The sequence below is a fragment of the Electrophorus electricus genome, chromosome 14, assembly GCF_013358815.1.
Source record: "Electrophorus electricus isolate fEleEle1 chromosome 14, fEleEle1.pri, whole genome shotgun sequence".
Lineage (NCBI taxonomy): Eukaryota > Metazoa > Chordata > Actinopteri > Gymnotiformes > Gymnotidae > Electrophorus > Electrophorus electricus.
This window is the reverse complement of record NC_049548.1, coordinates 3,251,893-3,271,856: the sequence shown is the minus strand read 5'-3', so window position 1 is coordinate 3,271,856 and position 19,964 is coordinate 3,251,893. Positions and strand designations below refer to the sequence as shown.

The following is a 19,964-nucleotide window of genomic DNA, read 5'->3' as shown; positions in this document are numbered from 1 at the left end:
ACTGGATCTCTTGTAACTTTGAATAGTTACTGTATCTAGCTCATCATGTCTATATTCTTCATCTGCAAAAATATTCAGGAAGGGAGGATTAATGAATGAATGAATGAATGAATGAATCTATCTATCTATCTATCTATCTATCTATCTATCTATCTATCTATCTATCAGACTGGCCCTTACAGCATGAGGAGGGAGGATGCACAGTGTACATTATAAGAGACAGAACTGAGAGCAGGAACAGTCACAACATAGTTCACACACTACATACATAAATCTTTAATAAGAAGCAGGAAATTCTAATCCTAAAATAACTGAGGGGGAAAAAACAGCATTTTTCACGTTTACTGGTAATCTCCTTACAGAAGCTGACATATGTAACTTTTTGCCCAGTCATACATTAATACTCAAAAAGACAACACTTTAACTGAGTCCAGTTTTATCAGCATTCTGAATTTGGTTAAAATAAGAAACAAGTTGTAAGAAGTAAACAATATTTATTTTGTTCACACAGGCAGTACAAACACTTTTACCATGATAAATCTCCACTATGGAATACAATGTTTGATCATATACAGTACAATACAGTACATGAAAAGTACAATATATAAAAAATGCAAAGTTAATAAGATTCAAGACGAGTCCAGAATAGTCTTATTAGAAGATGAAAAATGATTCATGTTATAAAATGACCTTCACTATAGCAGAACATATTTACCTTATTTTACCTAGTGTTTCTTTTTTCTGATAACGTGATAAATATGTCACCTGCCAAACAACTGAAGTATGAGAATTATGTATAGACTAAAAACCTGTATTACTACAAGACATTTCTAACTGAAATTATATTACTCTGTGGGTACCGGCATTGCTGGTATAGTCACATTGTCACCATATATTAATTTAATCAGTAATTTGGCAAAGTGGCATTTTTCATGAATAGGTCGAGGTCTCTTGGCTTGACCCTTTACCACTTAACCATAGCCATTTTCAGACATGTTCACATACAGCTGAGCACTCAGAATTAGCGTCAGCTGTAAAAAATGTATGCCGTCCTAATATGTATGGCATAAGAACCCAACCCCTGCTTAAGGAATTGCACTTTTAAGCAAACCATGAGTTCAAAGAACCATAAACACCGTATCGGACCGGAATAACAGACTGTAAACCAAAGCATAACATAGATGCAACATAACAAATTGTAAGCACTTGGTCTAATATCTTCCAGATGGTTTCTCCCTCTATTTGTTAGGGCCAAATCTTTCAGGGAATAGCTGGGACTGGGTTGCCAGGGCAGCTTTGCGGGTGTAGGTGGTGCAGCGGCTGAGGATCTCTCGGGTGCGTGGGCGAGGTGGCATTCTTGGCAGTCTGCTGCTTTCTGAATCGGTAGGGCTTGGCGGTTCCCCAGACACGCCACTGTGTGCGCTGTCAGATTCTGAATCGCTTTCTGGCTTTCCTGTGTCCTCCTCATCCTCAAAGCTCGAGCCCATAGAACTGACGGAGTGGAATCTGACGTCCATGCCATCACTGCTGCTGCAAATGCTGTCTGAGCAGCTGTTGAATCTGTCGTACTGGGCAGGAGTGCTGCACTCACGCTCAGGGACACCCTCCAGAGTGGCTGTGGGGGTCTGGTTAAGGGTGCAGCAGTAGAGCTTCTTTTGCAGGCCGGACATCGGGTCCGTGTACGGCCGCAGGTGCATGGAGGGCACATAGCCTGTCTTCCCATTGTATCTGTAAAAGAACAGTTACAAATAGTAACTATTAAATAGTCATTCAGCATCACCCACATAACAGCAAGGGCTCTTAAATAATCCATGTATTTCACTGAAAAAAACCCCAACCCTGAGTCATTAGAAAGCAATTACATAATCTAGAGTACAATAGCACAGTGTTAGTATTATGTCCTGTAATCCTCTGTTGCACTGCTATAGTATTATCCTCCAGTCTCTGATAAATCTCTGCTCTGTGTAATAGTCAGACCCTCGTGACACTTTGGTGCAGTGGTTTAGACATGTCCTCATATCCTGGCTATAATATCTATAAAGACTAAAGACTAAATTACCTAGCAAGCCACCAGCCATTGTCAGACTTCTGCAACACCTCCAGCATGGTGCCAATGGCCACTGATAACTCATCTCTTGTTTTAGCAGTGTAGCTCCTTGCAGCACAGTACAGAGGAGCTAGGGGACAAAGAAAAAGGAAAAAATGAGAAAAACTTTACAGCATCCAAAAAAACAAAAAAAACAAACATCAAATGTGCACCATGAGCCTACTCAGAAAACAGACATACTAGAAATCAGTACATGCTCCTTAACTTACTTTGAGCAGCTGCGTTATCCAGTTCATCATCTTCTTCTTCGTCCTCACATATCTCCAGGAAGGGAGCAGGAAACCAGGCTAAACATTTGGACTCATTTTCCACCAGCCACCATCCTAACAGAGAAGTACACATGCAATAAGAAATCATGGAACCTACATAGCTTAATAAATATTGTTGCAGGAGAACAGTTTCTCTTGCACTAGGTGAAACATGCCTCTCCCTATCTCAGTGTTAGTTTATCCAGACTGGCCCTTACAGCATGAGGAGGGAGGATGCACAGTGTACCTGCTTGGTCTTTGATGAGAACATCCAGTGTTTCATTCACAGCAACATTAAATGGTCTATTATTAGTGTCCTTCGTCTCATATGGAGCCACACACCGATATGTTTGGGTGACATACGGCTGCGTCACGTTCCCAGAGCTTAGCTTTCTACTGGCCAAGCCATTAGGGACAGCTTCTGGTTGAAAAATCATCACACTGCCAGGGATGGGAAAGAACAGTATTAAAACATTGCAAAAAACCCTCTATAGCCTACCAGATAGGTGATATTATACATTTGTAAAGTTGTGTTATTAAAATTAGTGCAACACACCTGTTCTGCACAAACTCTGGCTGCAACTCCTGCTCTTTGGGAAGGAAGAACTGAATGACGTCTGCCGCACCACTGATGCTGGGGTCACAGTTCAGAAGCTCAGTGCAGTACTTCTCCAGAGCCCTTCCACGACGTACATGCATAGCTGGGGACTTCTGAAAGTTCATCCTTAGCATTTGACCTGACAAAAGATGGTCAACCGTTTTATGATGCAATGCTGAAAGACTCGATGGATTTAACTAATGGGAATTAAACAAATTAAAGATGTACCTCTGAATCTGGGGAGCACTCTCTCTCGTTGATTATCCACTGCAAATTGTTTTTTCAGTCGCTTCTGTTCGAAAAGTGGAAAAGACAGGGAATACATTACACTGCACTGATAACTGGTGTTCTTTCATATTAAAAAGTTTCTTATTAATCTTACATGAAATTCCTTGAAGTCCTGGAGGGATCTACACACAGTCACTTCGGTCTGATCCGACCACAGCACGGATGTCATGTACATCTGCAACAGAAGGGTAATATATGTTATAACAGGCAATTAATGATAATACATAAAAATCTATTTAATCATCACACATTAAGTCATCTTACTTTGGTCTTGTCTTTGTACATTATGCCGTTAATTCGGACGTCGATGGGAAAGCGATCAGCCATTGTGATTTCAGCAGCCGTCAAAGTGGAATAAAACAAATACTGTTGCAACGTTTCATTCGTCGGGCATCTAATTTATAGCGCACTCGGGCTGTTAAAGGCGGAGTAAATGTGTCCCATGTGACTTCTGCAAAGGAAGGAACAGGTACCTGCTAATTTAGCGGATTAAACGTGCACTACCTGATAGAGCGCCACACCTTCCTTCGGCATTCGCCGGCGAGCGATACTGGCAACCCATACAACTTCACTGTCCTCATAGTCAACATGCTTCTTTCTGAAAAAGGTTAGCTCTGAAGTGTTGCTGTCTTCAGCGTCTTTTAAAAGCAATAAAGGAGAAAAATTATTTTACGTTCATATGCAATACTTTGATTTTTTTCCCCTGCTTTTAAGCACTTTTCCGTTTCACTTAACATTCCAGTTAATCGTTTAATTAAGATAAAAAATGGTTCATAAATGAAGTTGCACATTTAATTTATATTACCGCTGTCACGTTCGGTTTCATCCTTTATTTTTAACTTCTTGTTTGTTTGTTTGTTTTTTTATTGCTCTCCTGTTACGGTGCGGTGAGCGTTGCATTATTTCCTTTGGCGCTAGTTTCACTTTCCACACGGTACTTGTGAAGTGTTGTCACCGACTGCTCCGCCGCCGCAAAGTCACGTGGTACGGCCCGCGGCGTGCAGGGAGATCCACGTGTACTGTGTTTATGTTGTAACCACGCCCCCCGGGACCGGACACACGTGCGCAGGGTTTAATGCTGATGTCTCGTGTCTATGCAAACCCCTCTCCGTGTGTGCGCCCTTTGTTGGTCATTGTCGCTACGTGTGTGTTGAACTCGAGCTGTGTAGCCCTAACGTTGGTTTTGTCCCATGTGAAAGTCTAGGAAGTCTGTGCGTCCTGCTTTGTGGCACTCGGGCCGGGAGCAACGTTAAGAGTGTACAGCTTGCTCTGTTAGCTTCCTGTTTCTGAGAGGGTGAATTCAGCTAAATGGGGTTTTGTTATTCTATTGCAGTCTAACTTTAAAAACGGTTACACTGGTAGCTAGCAAAAAATAATTTAACAAAACTGAGCTGTGCTCTATACATCGTCTTTTATGAGATTTCAAAGGGAGGACCATGCTGAAATGACAGTAATGCAAGCCTTTGTTTTACATACTCTTGTCTGGTAAATGGCTCAAAGCATTTGACATCTGGCTCTTAATGCTGTCATCAGTGATTGAGTCACCGCTTTTTAAAAATTCTAATCTTGATTTTTATTTTTAATCCAGCATGAATAAAGCCAGAGAGGCTGTACAAAGCTGTAAGAAAGTAATATTTATTGCATTTACAGACAGCAGCAAGAATCCTTTGAATGGCATGAATGTTATAATAGTGAGGTATGTGGGAAAAACAGAATGGAATGGCACAAAAATAACAAAACATAATAAACAAGTAGCATCCAGAGCATTAAGGAGGAAACAAAAATATGCATTAAAAGTTGATGAAAATAAACCACAGTAATATAATGTGAATAATGAAAGTCATAAAGCTTTATTTTTCACTTCAAAAGTGAAAAAAAGTGTCACCTCTTACCTGACATGACTGGAAATTACTGACCTGGCAGGTCTGATAAATAGAATAGAATCTGTTTTACCACTGTAACTGTCAGATGGAAACCTAAAATGTGCTCTGTGCATATTTGTATAAACTGACAAACCAAAGTGTTAACCAAAGCTTAATAGAAGTGCAACACTAAACATTTACAATAAAGTAACCGTGTCTATGGAATCTGTCTAATCTTTTCCAACAGGTTTCTCCCTTTTGCTGGCCAAATCTGTTTGGAAACAGGTGGGCTTGGGTTGCCAGAGTAGCTATGAGGGTGGGTGTAGATGGTGCAGCGGGTAAGGCTCTCGCGGGTTTGTGGGCGAGGGAAAAACCTTCATAGTTCTGGCAGTCTGCCACCTTCTAAACTATTAAGACTGACCACCTCCCTACAAAGTCCACTGTCCTCTCTGTTTACTTCTGGATCAGGTCCAACACCACCAATATTAGTGAAGTAATTAATGTAATTCATGTAATTAACTGGATCTCTTGAAACTTTGAATAGTTACTGTATCTAGCTCATCATGTCTATATTCTTCATCTGCAAAAATATTCAGGAAGGGAGGATTAATGAATGAATGAATGAATGAATGAATCTATCTATCTATCTATCTATCTATCTATCTATCTATCTATCTATCTATCTATCTATCTATCTATCAGACTGGCCCTTACAGCATGTGGAGGGAGGATGCACAGTGTACATTACAAGAGATAGAACTGAGAGCAGGAACAGTCACAACATAGTTCACACACTACATACATAAATCTTTAATAAGAAGCAGGAAATTCTAATCCTGAGATAACTGAGGGGGAAAAAACAGCATTTTTCACGTTTACTGGTAATCTCCTTACAGAAGCTGACATATGTAACTTTTTGCCCAGTCATACATTAATACTCAAAAAGACAACACTTTAACTGAGTCCAGTTTTATCAGCATTCTGAATTTGGTTAAAATAAGAAACAAGTTGTAAGAAGTAAACAATATTTATTTTGTTCACACAGGCAGTACAAACACTTTTACCATGATAAATCTCCACTATGGAATACAATGTTTGATCATATACAGTACAATACAGTACATGAAAAGTACAATATATAAAAAATGCAAAGTTAATAAGAGTCAAGACGAATCTACAATTTTCTTAGTAGAAGATGAAAAATGATTCATGTTATAAAATGACCTTCACTATAGCAGAACATATTTACCTTATTTTACCTAGTGTTTCTTTTTTCTGATAACGTGATAAATATGTCACCTGCCAAACAACTGAAGTATGAGAATTATTTATAGACTAAAAACCTGTATTACTACAAGACATTTCTAACTGAAATTATATTACTCTGTGGGTACCGGCATTGCTGGTATAGTCACATTGTCACCATATATTAATTTAATCAGTAATTTGGCAAAGTGGCATTTTTCATGAATAGGTCGAGGTCTCTTGGCTTGACCCTTCACCACTTAACCATAGCCATTTTCAGACATGTTCACATACAGCTGAGCACTCAGAATTAGCATCAGCTGTAAAAAATGTATGCCGTCCTAATATGTATGGCATAAGAACCCAACCCCTGCTTAAGGAATTGCACTTGCAAGCAAACCATGAGTTCAAAGAACCATAAACACCGTATCGGACCGGAATAACAGACTGTAAACCAAAGCATAACATAGATGCAACATAACAAATTGTAAGCACTTGGTCTAATATCTTCCAGATGGTTTCTCCCTCTAATTGTTAGGGCCAAATCTTTCAGGGAATAGCTGGGACTGGGTTGCCAGGGCAGCTTTGCGGGTGTAGGTGGTGCAGCGGCTGAGGATCTCTCGGGTGCGTGGGCGAGGTGGCATTCTTGGCAGTCTGCTGCTTTCTGAATCGGTAGGGCTTTGCGGTTCCCCAGACACGCCACTGTGTGCGCTGTCAGATTCTGAATCGCTTTCTGGCTTTCCTGTGTCCTCCTCATCCTCAAAGCTCGAGCCCATAGAACTGACGGAGTGGAATCTGACGTCCATGCCATCACTGCTGCTGCAAATGCTGTCTGAGCAGCTGTTGGATCTGTCGTACTGGGCAGGAGTGCTGCACTCACGCTCAGGGACACCCTCCAGGGTGGCTGTGGGGGTCTGGTTAAGGGTGCAGCAGTAGAGCTTCTTTTGCAGGCCGGACATCGGGTCCGTGTACGGCCGCAGGTGCATGGAGGGCACATAGCCTGTCTTCCCATTGTATCTGTAAAAGAACAGTTACAAATAGTAACTATTAAATAGTCATTCAGCATCACCCACATAACAGCAAGGGCTCTTAAATAATCCATGTATTTCACTGAAAAAAACCCCAACCCTGAGTCATTAGAAAGCAATTACATAATCTAGAGTACAATAGCACAGTGTTAGTATTATGTCTTGTAATCCTCTGTTGCACTGCTATAGTATTATCCTCCAGTCTCTGATAAATCTCTGCTCTGTGTAATAGTCAGACCCTCGTGACACTTTGGTGCAGTGGTTTAGACATGTCCTCATATCCTGGCTATAATATCTATAAAGACTAAAGACTAAATTACCTAGCAAGCCACCAGCCATTGTCAGACTTCTGCAACACCTCCAGCATGGTGCCAATGGCCACTGATAACTCATCTCTTGTTTTAGCAGTGTAGCTCCTTGCAGCACAGTACAGAGGAGCTAGGGGACAAAGAAAAAGGAAAAAATGAGAAAAACTTTACAGCATCCAAAAAAAACCAAAAAAAAAAAACATCAAATGTGCACCATGAGCCTACTCAGAAAACAGACATACTAGAAATCAGTACACGCTCCTTAACTTACTTTGAGCAGCTGCGTTATCCAGTTCATCATCTTCTTCTTCGTCCTCACATATCTCCAGGAAGGGAGCAGGAAACCAGGCTAAACATTTGGACTCATTTTCCACCAGCCACCATCCTAACAGAGAAGTACACATGCAATAAGAAATCATGGAACCTACATAGCTTAATTAATATTGTTGCAGGAGAACAGTTTCTCTTGCACTAGGTGAAACATGCCTCTCCCTATCTCAGTGTTAGTTTATCCAGACTGGCCCTTACAGCATGAGGAGGGAGGATGCACAGTGTACCTGCTTGGTCTTTGATGAGAACATCCAGTGTTTCATTCACAGCAACATTAAATGGTCTATTATTGGTGTCCTTCGTCTCATATGGAGCCACACACCGATATGTTTGGGTGACATACGGCTGCGTCACGTTCCCAGAGCTTAGCTTTCTACTGGCCAAGCCATTAGGGACAGCTTCTGGTTGAAAAATCATCACACTGCCAGGGATGGGAAAGAACAGTATTAAAACATTGCAAAAAACCCTCTATAGCCTACCAGATAGGTGATATTATACATTTGTAAAGTTGTGTTATTAAAATTAGTGCAACACACCTGTTCTGCACAAACTCTGGCTGCAACTCCTGCTCTTTGGGAAGGAAGAACTGAATGACGTCTGCCGCACCACTGATGCTGGGGTCACAGTTCAGAAGCTCAGTGCAGTACTTCTCCAGAGCCCTTCCACGACGTACATGCATAGCTGGGGACTTCTGAAAGTTCATCCTTAGCATTTGACCTGACAAAAGATGGTCAACCGTTTTATGATGCAATGCTGAAAGACTCGATGGATTTAACTAATGGGAATTAAACAAATTAAAGATGTACCTCTGAATCTGGGGAGCACTCTCTCTCGTTGATTATCCACTGCAAATTGTTTTTTCAGTCGCTTCTGTTCGAAAAGTGGAAAAGACAGGGAATACATTACACTGCACTGATAACTGGTGTTCTTTCATATTAAAAAGTTTCTTATTAATCTTACATGAAATTCCTTGAAGTCCTGGAGGGATCTACACACGGTCACTTCGGTCTGATCCGACCACAGCACGGATGTCATGTACATCTGCAACAGAAGGGTAATATATGTTATAACAGGCAATTAATGATAATACATAAAAATCTATTTAATCATCACACATTAAGTCATCTTACTTTGGTCTTGTCTTTGTACATTATGCCGTTAATTCGGACGTCGATGGGAAAGCGATCAGCCATTGTGATTTCAGCAGCCGTCAAAGTGCGATAAAACAAATACTGTTGCAACGTTTCATTCGTCGGGCATCTAATTTATAGCGCACTCGGGCTGTTAAAGGCGGAGTAAATGTGTCCCATGTGACTTCTGCAAAGGAAGGAACAGGTACCTGCTAATTTAGCGGATTAAACGTGCACTACCCGATAGAGCGCCACACCTTCTTTGGCATCCGCCGGCGAGCGATACTGGCAACCCATACAACTTCACTGTCCTCATAGTCAACATGCTTCTTTCTGAAAAAGGTTAGCTCTGAAGTGTTGCTGTCTTCAGCGTCTTTTAAAAGCAATAAAGGAGAAAAATTATTTTACGTTCATATGCAATACTTTGATTTTTTTTCCCTGCTTTTAAGCACTTTTCCGTTTCACTTAACATTCCAGTTAATCGTTTAATTAAGATAAAAAATGGTTCATAAATGAAGTTGCACATTTAATTTATATTACCGCTGTCACGTTCGGTTTCATCCTTTATTTTTAACTTCTTGTTTGTTTGTTTGTTTTTTTATTGCTCTCCTGTTACGGTGCGGTGAGCGTTGCATTATTTCCTTTGGCGCTAGTTTCACTTTCCACACGGTACTTGTGAAGTGTTGTCACCGACTGCTCCGCCGCCGCAAAGTCACGTGGTACGGCCCGCGGCATGCAGGGAGATCCACGTGTACTGTGTTTATGTTGTAACCACGCCCCCCGGGACCGGACACACGTGCGCAGGGTTTAATGCTGATGTCTCGTGTCTATGCAAACCCCTCTCCGTGTGTGCGCCCTTTGTTGGTCATTGTCGCTACGTGTGTGTTGAACTCGAGCTGTGTAGCCCTAACGTTGGTTTTGTCCCATGTGAAAGTCTAGGAAGTCTGTGCGTCCTGCTTTGTGGCACTCGGGCCGGGAGCAACGTTAAGAGTGTACAGCTTGCTCTGTTAGCTTCCTGTTTCTGAGAGGGTGAATTCAGCTAAATGGGGTTTTGTTATTCTATTGCAGTCTAACTTTAAAAACGGTTACACTGGTAGCTAGCAAAAAATAATTTAACAAAACTGAGCTGTGCTCTATACATCGTCTTTTATGAGATTTCAAAGGGAGGACCATGCTGAAATGACAGTAATGCAAGCCTTTGTTTTACATACTCTTGTCTGGTAAATGGCTCAAAGCATTTGACATCTGGCTCTTAATGCTGTCATCAGTGATTGAGTCACCGCTTTTTAAAAATTCTAATCTTGATTTTTATTTTTAATCCAGCATGAATAAAGCCAGAGAGGCTGTACAAAGCTGTAAGAAAGTAATATTTATTGCATTTACAGACAGCAGCAAGAATCCTTTGAATGGCATGAATGTTATAATAGTGAGGTATGTGGGAAAAACAGAATGGAATGGCACAAAAATAACAAAACATAATAAACAAGTAGCATCCAGAGCATTAAGGAGGAAACAAAAATATGCATTAAAAGTTGATGAAAATAAACCACAGTAATATAATGTGAATAATGAAAGTCATAAAGCTTTATTTTTCACTTCAAAAGTGAAAAAAAGTGTCACCTCTTACCTGACATGACTGGAAATTACTGACCTGGCAGGTCTGATAAATAGAATAGAATCTGTTTTACCACTGTAACTGTCAGATGGAAACCTAAAATGTGCTCTGTGCATATTTGTATAAACTGACAAACCAAAGTGTTAACCAAAGCTTAATAGAAGTGCAACACTAAACATTTACAATAAAGTAACCGTGTCTATGGAATCTGTCTAATCTTTTCCAACAGGTTTCTCCCTTTTGCTGGCCAAATCTGTTTGGAAACAGGTGGGCTTGGGTTGCCAGAGTAGCTATGAGGGTGGGTGTAGATGGTGCAGCGGGTAAGGCTCTCGCGGGTTTGTGGGCGAGGGAAAAACCTTCATAGTTCTGGCAGTCTGCCACCTTCTAAACTATTAAGACTGACCACCTCCCTACAAAGTCCACTGTCCTCTCTGTTTACTTCTGGATCAGGTCCAACACCACCAATATTAGTGAAGTAATTAATGTAATTCATGTAATTAACTGGATCTCTTGAAACTTTGAATAGTTACTGTATCTAGCTCATCATGTCTATATTCTTCATCTGCAAAAATATTCAGGAAGGGAGGATTAATTAATGAATGAATGAATGAATGAATCTATCTATCTATCTATCTATCTATCTATCTATCTATCTATCTATCTATCTATCTATCTATCTATCTATCAGACTGGCCCTTACAGCATGTGGAGGGAGGATGCACAGTGTACATTACAAGAGATAGAACTGAGAGCAGGAACAGTCACAACATAGTTCACACACTACATACATAAATCTTTAATAAGAAGCAGGAAATTCTAATCCTGAGATAACTGAGGGGGAAAAAACAGCATTTTTCACGTTTACTGGTAATCTCCTTACAGAAGCTGACATATGTAACTTTTTGCCCAGTCATACATTAATACTCAAAAAGACAACACTTTAACTGAGTCCAGTTTTATCAGCATTCTGAATTTGGTTAAAATAAGAAACAAGTTGTAAGAAGTAAACAATATTTATTTTGTTCACACAGGCAGTACAAACACTTTTACCATGATAAATCTCCACTATGGAATACAATGTTTGATCATATACAGTACAATACAGTACATGAAAAGTACAATATATAAAAAATGCAAAGTTAATAAGAGTCAAGACGAATCTACAATTTTCTTAGTAGAAGATGAAAAATGATTCATGTTATAAAATGACCTTCACTATAGCAGAACATATTTACCTTATTTTACCTAGTGTTTCTTTTTTCTGATAACGTGATAAATATGTCACCTGCCAAACAACTGAAGTATGAGAATTATTTATAGACTAAAAACCTGTATTACTACAAGACATTTCTAACTGAAATTATATTACTCTGTGGGTACCGGCATTGCTGGTATAGTCACATTGTCACCATATATTAATTTAATCAGTAATTTGGCAAAGTGGCATTTTTCATGAATAGGTCGAGGTCTCTTGGCTTGACCCTTTACCACTTAACCATAGCCATTTTCAGACATGTTCACATACAGCTGAGCACTCAGAATTAGCATCAGCTGTAAAAAATGTATGCCGTCCTAATATGTATGGCATAAGAACCCAACCCCTGCTTAAGGAATTGCACTTGCAAGCAAACCATGAGTTCAAAGAACCATAAACACCGTATCGGACCGGAATAACAGACTGTAAACCAAAGCATAACATAGATGCAACATAACAAATTGTAAGCACTTGGTCTAATATCTTCCAGATGGTTTCTCCCTCTAATTGTTAGGGCCAAATCTTTCAGGGAATAGCTGGGACTGGGTTGCCAGGGCAGCTTTGCGGGTGTAGGTGGTGCAGCGGCTGAGGATCTCTCGGGTGCGTGGGCGAGGTGGCATTCTTGGCAGTCTGCTGCTTTCTGAATCGGTAGGGCTTGGCGGTTCCCCAGACACGCCACTGTGTGCGCTGTCAGATTCTGAATCGCTTTCTGGCTTTCCTGTGTCCTCCTCATCCTCAAAGCTCGAGCCCATAGAACTGACGGAGTGGAATCTGACGTCCATGCCATCACTGCTGCTGCAAATGCTGTCTGAGCAGCTGTTGGATCTGTCGTACTGGGCAGGAGTGCTGCACTCACGCTCAGGGACACCCTCCAGGGTGGCTGTGGGGGTCTGGTTAAGGGTGCAGCAGTAGAGCTTCTTTTGCAGGCCGGACATCGGGTCCGTGTACGGCCGCAGGTGCATGGAGGGCACATAGCCTGTCTTCCCATTGTATCTGTAAAAGAACAGTTACAAATAGTAACTATTAAATAGTCATTCAGCATCACCCACATAACAGCAAGGGCTCTTAAATAATCCATGTATTTCACTGAAAAAAACCCCAACCCTGAGTCATTAGAAAGCAATTACATAATCTAGAGTACAATAGCACAGTGTTAGTATTATGTCTTGTAATCCTCTGTTGCACTGCTATAGTATTATCCTCCAGTCTCTGATAAATCTCTGCTCTGTGTAATAGTCAGACCCTCGTGACACTTTGGTGCAGTGGTTTAGACATGTCCTCATATCCTGGCTATAATATCTATAAAGACTAAAGACTAAATTACCTAGCAAGCCACCAGCCATTGTCAGACTTCTGCAACACCTCCAGCACGGTGCCAATGGCCACTGATAACTCATCTCTTGTTTTAGCAGTGTAGCTCCTTGCAGCACAGTACAGAGGAGCTAGGGGACAAAGAAAAAGGAAAAAATGAGAAAAACTTTACAGCATCCAAAAAAAACCAAAAAAAAAAAACATCAAATGTGCACCATGAGCCTACTCAGAAAACAGACATACTAGAAATCAGTACACGCTCCTTAACTTACTTTGAGCAGCTGCGTTATCCAGTTCATCATCTTCTTCTTCGTCCTCACATATCTCCAGGAAGGGAGCAGGAAACCAGGCTAAACATTTGGACTCATTTTCCACCAGCCACCATCCTAACAGAGAAGTACACATGCAATAAGAAATCATGGAACCTACATAGCTTAATTAATATTGTTGCAGGAGAACAGTTTCTCTTGCACTAGGTGAAACATGCCTCTCCCTATCTCAGTGTTAGTTTATCCAGACTGGCCCTTACAGCATGAGGAGGGAGGATGCACAGTGTACCTGCTTGGTCTTTGATGAGAACATCCAGTGTTTCATTCACAGCAACATTAAATGGTCTATTATTGGTGTCCTTCGTCTCATATGGAGCCACACACCGATATGTTTGGGTGACATACGGCTGCGTCACGTTCCCAGAGCTTAGCTTTCTACTGGCCAAGCCATTAGGGACAGCTTCTGGTTGAAAAATCATCACACTGCCAGGGATGGGAAAGAACAGTATTAAAACATTGCAAAAAACCCTCTATAGCCTACCAGATAGGTGATATTATACATTTGTAAAGTTGTGTTATTAAAATTAGTGCAACACACCTGTTCTGCACAAACTCTGGCTGCAACTCCTGCTCTTTGGGAAGGAAGAACTGAATGACGTCTGCCGCACCACTGATGCTGGGGTCACAGTTCAGAAGCTCAGTGCAGTACTTCTCCAGAGCCCTTCCACGACGTACATGCATAGCTGGGGACTTCTGAAAGTTCATCCTTAGCATTTGACCTGACAAAAGATGGTCAACCGTTTTATGATGCAATGCTGAAAGACTCGATGGATTTAACTAATGGGAATTAAACAAATTAAAGATGTACCTCTGAATCTGGGGAGCACTCTCTCTCGTTGATTATCCACTGCAAATTGTTTTTTCAGTCGCTTCTGTTCGAAAAGTGGAAAAGACAGGGAATACATTACACTGCACTGATAACTGGTGTTCTTTCATATTAAAAAGTTTCTTATTAATCTTACATGAAATTCCTTGAAGTCCTGGAGGGATCTACACACGGTCACTTCGGTCTGATCCGACCACAGCACGGATGTCATGTACATCTGCAACAGAAGGGTAATATATGTTATAACAGGCAATTAATGATAATACATAAAAATCTATTTAATCATCACACATTAAGTCATCTTACTTTGGTCTTGTCTTTGTACATTATGCCGTTAATTCGGACGTCGATGGGAAAGCGATCAGCCATTGTGATTTCAGCAGCCGTCAAAGTGCGATAAAACAAATACTGTTGCAACGTTTCATTCGTCGGGCATCTAATTTATAGCGCACTCAGGCTGTTAAAGGCGGAGTAAATGTGTCCCATGTGACTTCTGCAAAGGAAGGAACAGGTACCTGCTAATTTAGCGGATTAAACGTGCACTACCTGATAGAGCGCCACACCTTCTTTGGCATCCGCCGGCGAGCGATACTGGCAACCCATACAACTTCACTGTCCTCATAGTCAACATGCTTCTTTCTGAAAAAGGTTAGCTCTGAAGTGTTGCTGTCTTCAGCGTCTTTTAAAAGCAATAAAGGAGAAAAATTATTTTACGTTCATATGCAATACTTTGATTTTTTTTCCCTGCTTTTAAGCACTTTTCCGTTTCACTTAACATTCCAGTTAATCGTTTAATTAAGATAAAAAATGGTTCATAAATGAAGTTGCACATTTAATTTATATTACCGCTGTCACGTTCGGTTTCATCCTTTATTTTTAACTTCTTGTTTGTTTGTTTGTTTTTTTATTGCTCTCCTGTTACGGTGCGGTGAGCGTTGCATTATTTCCTTTGGCGCTAGTTTCACTTTCCACACGGTACTTGTGAAGTGTTGTCACCGACTGCTCCGCCGCCGCAAAGTCACGTGGTACGGCCCGCGGCATGCAGGGAGATCCACGTGTACTGTGTTTATGTTGTAACCACGCCCCCCGGGACCGGACACACGTGCGCAGGGTTTAATGCTGATGTCTCGTGTCTATGCAAACCCCTGTCCGTGTGTGCGCCCTTTGTTGGTCATTGTCGCTACGTGTGTGTTGAACTCGAGCTGTGTAGCCCTAACGTTGGTTTTGTCCCATGTGAAAGTCTAGGAAGTCTGTGCGTCCTGCTTTGTGGCACTCGGGCCGGGAGCAACGTTAAGAGTGTACAGCTTGCTCTGTTAGCTTCCTGTTTCTGAGAGGGTGAATTCAGCTAAATGGGGTTTTGTTATTCTATTGCAGTCTAACTTTAAAAACGGTTACACTGGTAGCTAGCAAAAAATAATTTAACAAAACTGAGCTGTGCTCTATACATCGTCTTTTATGAGATTTCAAAGGGAGGACCATGCTGAAATGGCAGTAATGCAAGCCTTTGTTTTACATACTCTTGTCTGGTAAATGGCTCAAAGCATTTGACATCTGGCTCTTAATGCTGTCATCAGTGATTGAGTCACCGCTTTTTAAAAATTCTAATCTTGATTTTTATTTTTAATCCAGCATGAATAAAGCCAGAGAGGCTGTACAAAGCTGTAAGAAAGTAATATTTATTGCATTTACAGACAGCAGCAAGAATCCTTTGAATGGCATGAATGTTATAATAGTGAGGTATGTGGGAAAAACAGAATGGAATGGCACAAAAATAACAAAACATAATAAACAAGTAGCATCCAGAGCATTAAGGAGGAAACAAAAATATGCATTAAAAGTTGATGAAAATAAACCACAGTAATATAATGTGAATAATGAAAGTCATAAAGCTTTATTTTTCACTTCAAAAGTGAAAAAAAGTGTCACCTCTTACCTGACATGACTGGAAATTACTGTCCTGGCAGGTCTGATAAATAGAATAGAATCTGTTTTACCACTGTAACTGTCAGATGGAAACCTAAAATGTGCTCTGTGCATATTTGTATAAACTGACAAACCAAAGTGTTAACCAAAGCTTAATAGAAGTGCAACACTAAACATTTACAATAAAGTAACCGTGTCTATGGAATCTGTCTAATCTTTTCCAACAGGTTTCTCCCTTTTGCTGGCCAAATCTGTTTGGAAACAGGTGGGCTTGGGTTGCCAGAGTAGCTATGAGGGTGGGTGTAGATGGTGCAGCGGGTAAGGCTCTCGCGGGTTTGTGGGCGAGGGAAAAACCTTCATAGTTCTGGCAGTCTGCCACCTTCTAAACTATTAAGACTGACCACCTCCCTACAAAGTCCACTGTCCTCTCTGTTTACTTCTGGATCAGGTCCAACACCACCAATATTAGTGAAGTAATTAATGTAATTCATGTAATTAACTGGATCTCTTGAAACTTTGAATAGTTACTGTATCTAGCTCATCATGTCTATATTCTTCATCTGCAAAAATATTCAGGAAGGGAGGATTAATGAATGAATGAATGAATGAATGAATCTATCTATCTATCTATCTATCTATCTATCTATCTATCTATCTATCTATCTATCTATCTATCTATCTATCTATCTATCTATCTATCTATCTATCTATCTATCTATCTATCTATCAGACTGGCCCTTACAGCATGAGGAGGGAGGATGCACAGTGTACATTATAAGAGACAGAACTGAGAGCAGGAACAGTCACAACATAGTTCACACACTACATACATAAATCTTTAATAAGAAGCAGGAAATTCTAATCCTGAGATAACTGAGGGGGAAAAAACAGCATTTTTCACGTTTACTGGTAATCTCCTTACAGAAGCTGACATATGTAACTTTTTGCCCAGTCATACATTAATACTCAAAAAGACAACACTTTAACTGAGTCCAGTTTTATCAGCATTCAGAATTTGGTTAAAATAAGAAACAAGTTGTAAGAAGTAAACAATATTTATTTTGTTCACACAGACAGTACAAACACTTTTACAATGATAAATCTCCACTATGGAATACAATGTTTGATCATATACAGTACAATACAGTACATGAAAAGTACAATATATAAAAAATACAAACTTAATAAGAGTCAAGACGAATCTAGAATTTTCTTAGTAGAAGATGAAAAATGATTCATGTTATAAAATGACCTTCACTACAGCAGAACATATTTACCTTATTTTACCTAGTGTTTCTTTTTTCTGATAACGTGATAAATATGTCACCTGCCAAACAACTGAAGTATGAGAATTATGTATAGACTAAAAACCTGTATTACTACAAGACATTTCTAACTGAAATTATATTACTCTGTGGGTACCGGCATTGCTGGTATAGTCACATTGTCACCATATATTAATTTAATCAGTAATTTGGCAAAGTGGCATTTTTCATGAATAGGTCGAGGTCTCTTGGCTTGACCCTTTACCACTTAACCATAGCCATTTTCAGACATGTTCACATACAGCTGAGCACTCAGAATTAGCGTCAGCTGTAAAAAATGTATGCCGTCCTAATATGTATGGCATAAGAACCCAACCCCTGCTTAAGGAATTGCACTTGCAAGCAAACCATGAGTTCAAAGAACCATAAACACTGTATCGGACCGGAATAACAGACTGTAAACCAAAGCATAACATAGATGCAACATAACAAATTGTAAGCACTTGGTCTAATATCTTCCAGATGGTTTCTCCCTCTAATTGTTAGGGCCAAATCTTTCAGGGAATAGCTGGGACTGGGTTGCCAGGGCAGCTTTGCGGGTGTAGGTGGTGCAGCGGCTGAGGATCTCTCGGGTGCGTGGGCGAGGTGGCATTCTTGGCAGTCTGCTGCTTTCTGAATCGGTAGGGCTTGGCGGTTCCCCAGACACGCCACTGTTTGCGCTGTCAGTGTGCGCCCTGCGGCACTCGGGCCAGCAGCTACGTTACAGGTGTAAAAGTGAGTGGTGGATGTATATGTTTAACATGTTCCTGATTGTGATCTTGTCGCGTCGATCTTTTTGTGGTTGCGGGGCCAAAACATAGCCTGGCTCACCAGCTTTGGACAACACTTCAGCAGGTTCCTGATTTTAACTAAAAGTACACAGATCATTTCAAATGTGCACTTCCACCAGCTCAATGGGCTGAGAACTCGGGCCCCAGAAGTCCTATACTGTCAAAAAGGATATATACGAAAACTAAATTTGTTATGTATGCTTTGTATTAAGTATAACAACAAAGGATGGTACAATGTTCATGTTAAAGTATATATGCACAAAATTACTTAAAATTACATTATTTAATAGATTAACTTTTTGCTTTACAAAATGTCTGTACTTGAATTTAACACAGTTGGGGTAATGGTACAATGTAATTACCATTATATTAACACTGATTATACAAAGGATATTGTATATATGAGAGATACACAGGCACATTGACTATAGACTGCATGCAAAAATGTAAGCAAACGGTATTTCTCAACTCATTATTACTGGTGAACAAATACAATTGTCTCATTTGATCCTAAATGTTTATTTCACATCAGAATAAAATGTTTACAAAAGATTTGTCTCCTAGAGGAAGTTATTAGAATGCACAGTTTTTAGGCAACTAAATTAAAAAAAATATCTCACTTGTTTATTCTTCTGTCTCAAAGTATTTAACAAATTGATAACAATTAGCAAAAATGGACCATTCCAAACAATTCAGTGGTGAATATAACATACCTTCTTTTGAATAACCATCATGACCCTTTCATCCATTGAATCCTTCAGTTTGTTGATCTGTTCACATTCAATTTTAGCTGAGGCAGCAACCACAGCCTACCAAATTCTGTTCAAAGAGTTGATGTGAGTCTTCATGCTGTAATTCACACTTGGAAATGACCCAGAAGTGTTCAGTGCGCATTTAAGTCTGATGAGACTTATTAATTATTATTAATTATGCAAACCTTATACAAGGTCTTAGTCAGTTTAAGCCACACCCTCCCTCATTAAACAATTAACCTTCTCCTGAAAATAATTACACTCAGGTAGTATTTATGTTTTTATGGTTAAGAGTTGGATAATGCCTAGAAATAATGATCAGATTATAACTAATCACTGTGCATATACTGTAGTTTGGTAGTTTGTTGCATAGCACATAACTATTACTCTATGGATCACTAAATCACTAATAAATTATTATTTTGTGATGAGAAATCTGCATTTCAAGGATGTTATGTGTGACCTGGAAAAAGTCTGTAGAATTTTTGAGTTTTGTACTTTATAATAGTAAACCTTGCTTTGTCATTCTATTACTTCAGACTGCCAAATAAATCGCAGAGAGAGAAGCCACTGGCCTTGAAAGAGGCTGTGTGTAAATTAAGGGCCTTTTCCTGGCACTACTTTAATTTTTAGTCAAAATAAGACAATGTGAGCAGTGAAAAGCTATCATCTTTGTGCAATTTCGTCAGGATAATCTGCAGTCTTTGTTGAGGC

The 19,964-nt window shown here is 40.1% G+C and overlaps 3 protein-coding genes across 4 annotated transcripts; all 3 read right to left on the bottom strand.

The window, feature by feature from the left end:
* Positions 1-477: 477 nt before the first annotated feature.
* LOC118242432 (NADPH oxidase organizer 1-like) lies at positions 478-3,754 on the bottom strand. Its single transcript, XM_035533734.1, has 8 exons — positions 3,506-3,754; positions 3,336-3,416; positions 3,182-3,245; positions 2,912-3,092; positions 2,603-2,796; positions 2,317-2,430; positions 2,060-2,177; positions 478-1,728 (listed from the first exon to the last, which is right to left on the bottom strand). The coding sequence occupies exons 1-8, from the start codon at positions 3,566-3,568 to the stop codon at positions 1,239-1,241; spliced, it is 1,305 nt and encodes a 434-aa protein (XP_035389627.1). The 5' UTR covers positions 3,569-3,754; the 3' UTR covers positions 478-1,238.
* Positions 3,755-6,114: 2,360 nt separating this feature from the next.
* Positions 6,115-9,254, bottom strand: LOC118242435 (NADPH oxidase organizer 1-like). The gene is made up of 8 exons (XM_035533747.1): positions 9,145-9,254; positions 8,975-9,055; positions 8,821-8,884; positions 8,551-8,731; positions 8,242-8,435; positions 7,956-8,069; positions 7,697-7,814; positions 6,115-7,365 (listed from the first exon to the last, which is right to left on the bottom strand). The coding sequence occupies exons 1-8, from the start codon at positions 9,205-9,207 to the stop codon at positions 6,876-6,878; spliced, it is 1,305 nt and encodes a 434-aa protein (XP_035389640.1). The 5' UTR covers positions 9,208-9,254; the 3' UTR covers positions 6,115-6,875.
* A 2,502-nt stretch (positions 9,255-11,756) lies between these two features.
* Positions 11,757-15,420, bottom strand: LOC118242433 (NADPH oxidase organizer 1-like). Of its 2 annotated transcripts, XM_035533736.1 has the most exons (9): positions 15,327-15,420; positions 15,027-15,159; positions 14,617-14,697; positions 14,463-14,526; positions 14,193-14,373; positions 13,884-14,077; positions 13,598-13,711; positions 13,339-13,456; positions 11,757-13,007 (listed from the first exon to the last, which is right to left on the bottom strand). In XM_035533736.1, the coding sequence occupies exons 2-9, from the start codon at positions 15,081-15,083 to the stop codon at positions 12,518-12,520; spliced, it is 1,299 nt and encodes a 432-aa protein (XP_035389629.1). In that variant the 5' UTR covers positions 15,084-15,159; positions 15,327-15,420; the 3' UTR covers positions 11,757-12,517. The 2 variants fall into 2 exon arrangements, with proteins under 2 accessions (XP_035389629.1, XP_035389628.1); XM_035533735.1 differs by lacking the exons at positions 15,027-15,159; positions 15,327-15,420 and adding an exon at positions 14,787-14,866.
* Positions 15,421-19,964: the final 4,544 nt, after the last annotated feature.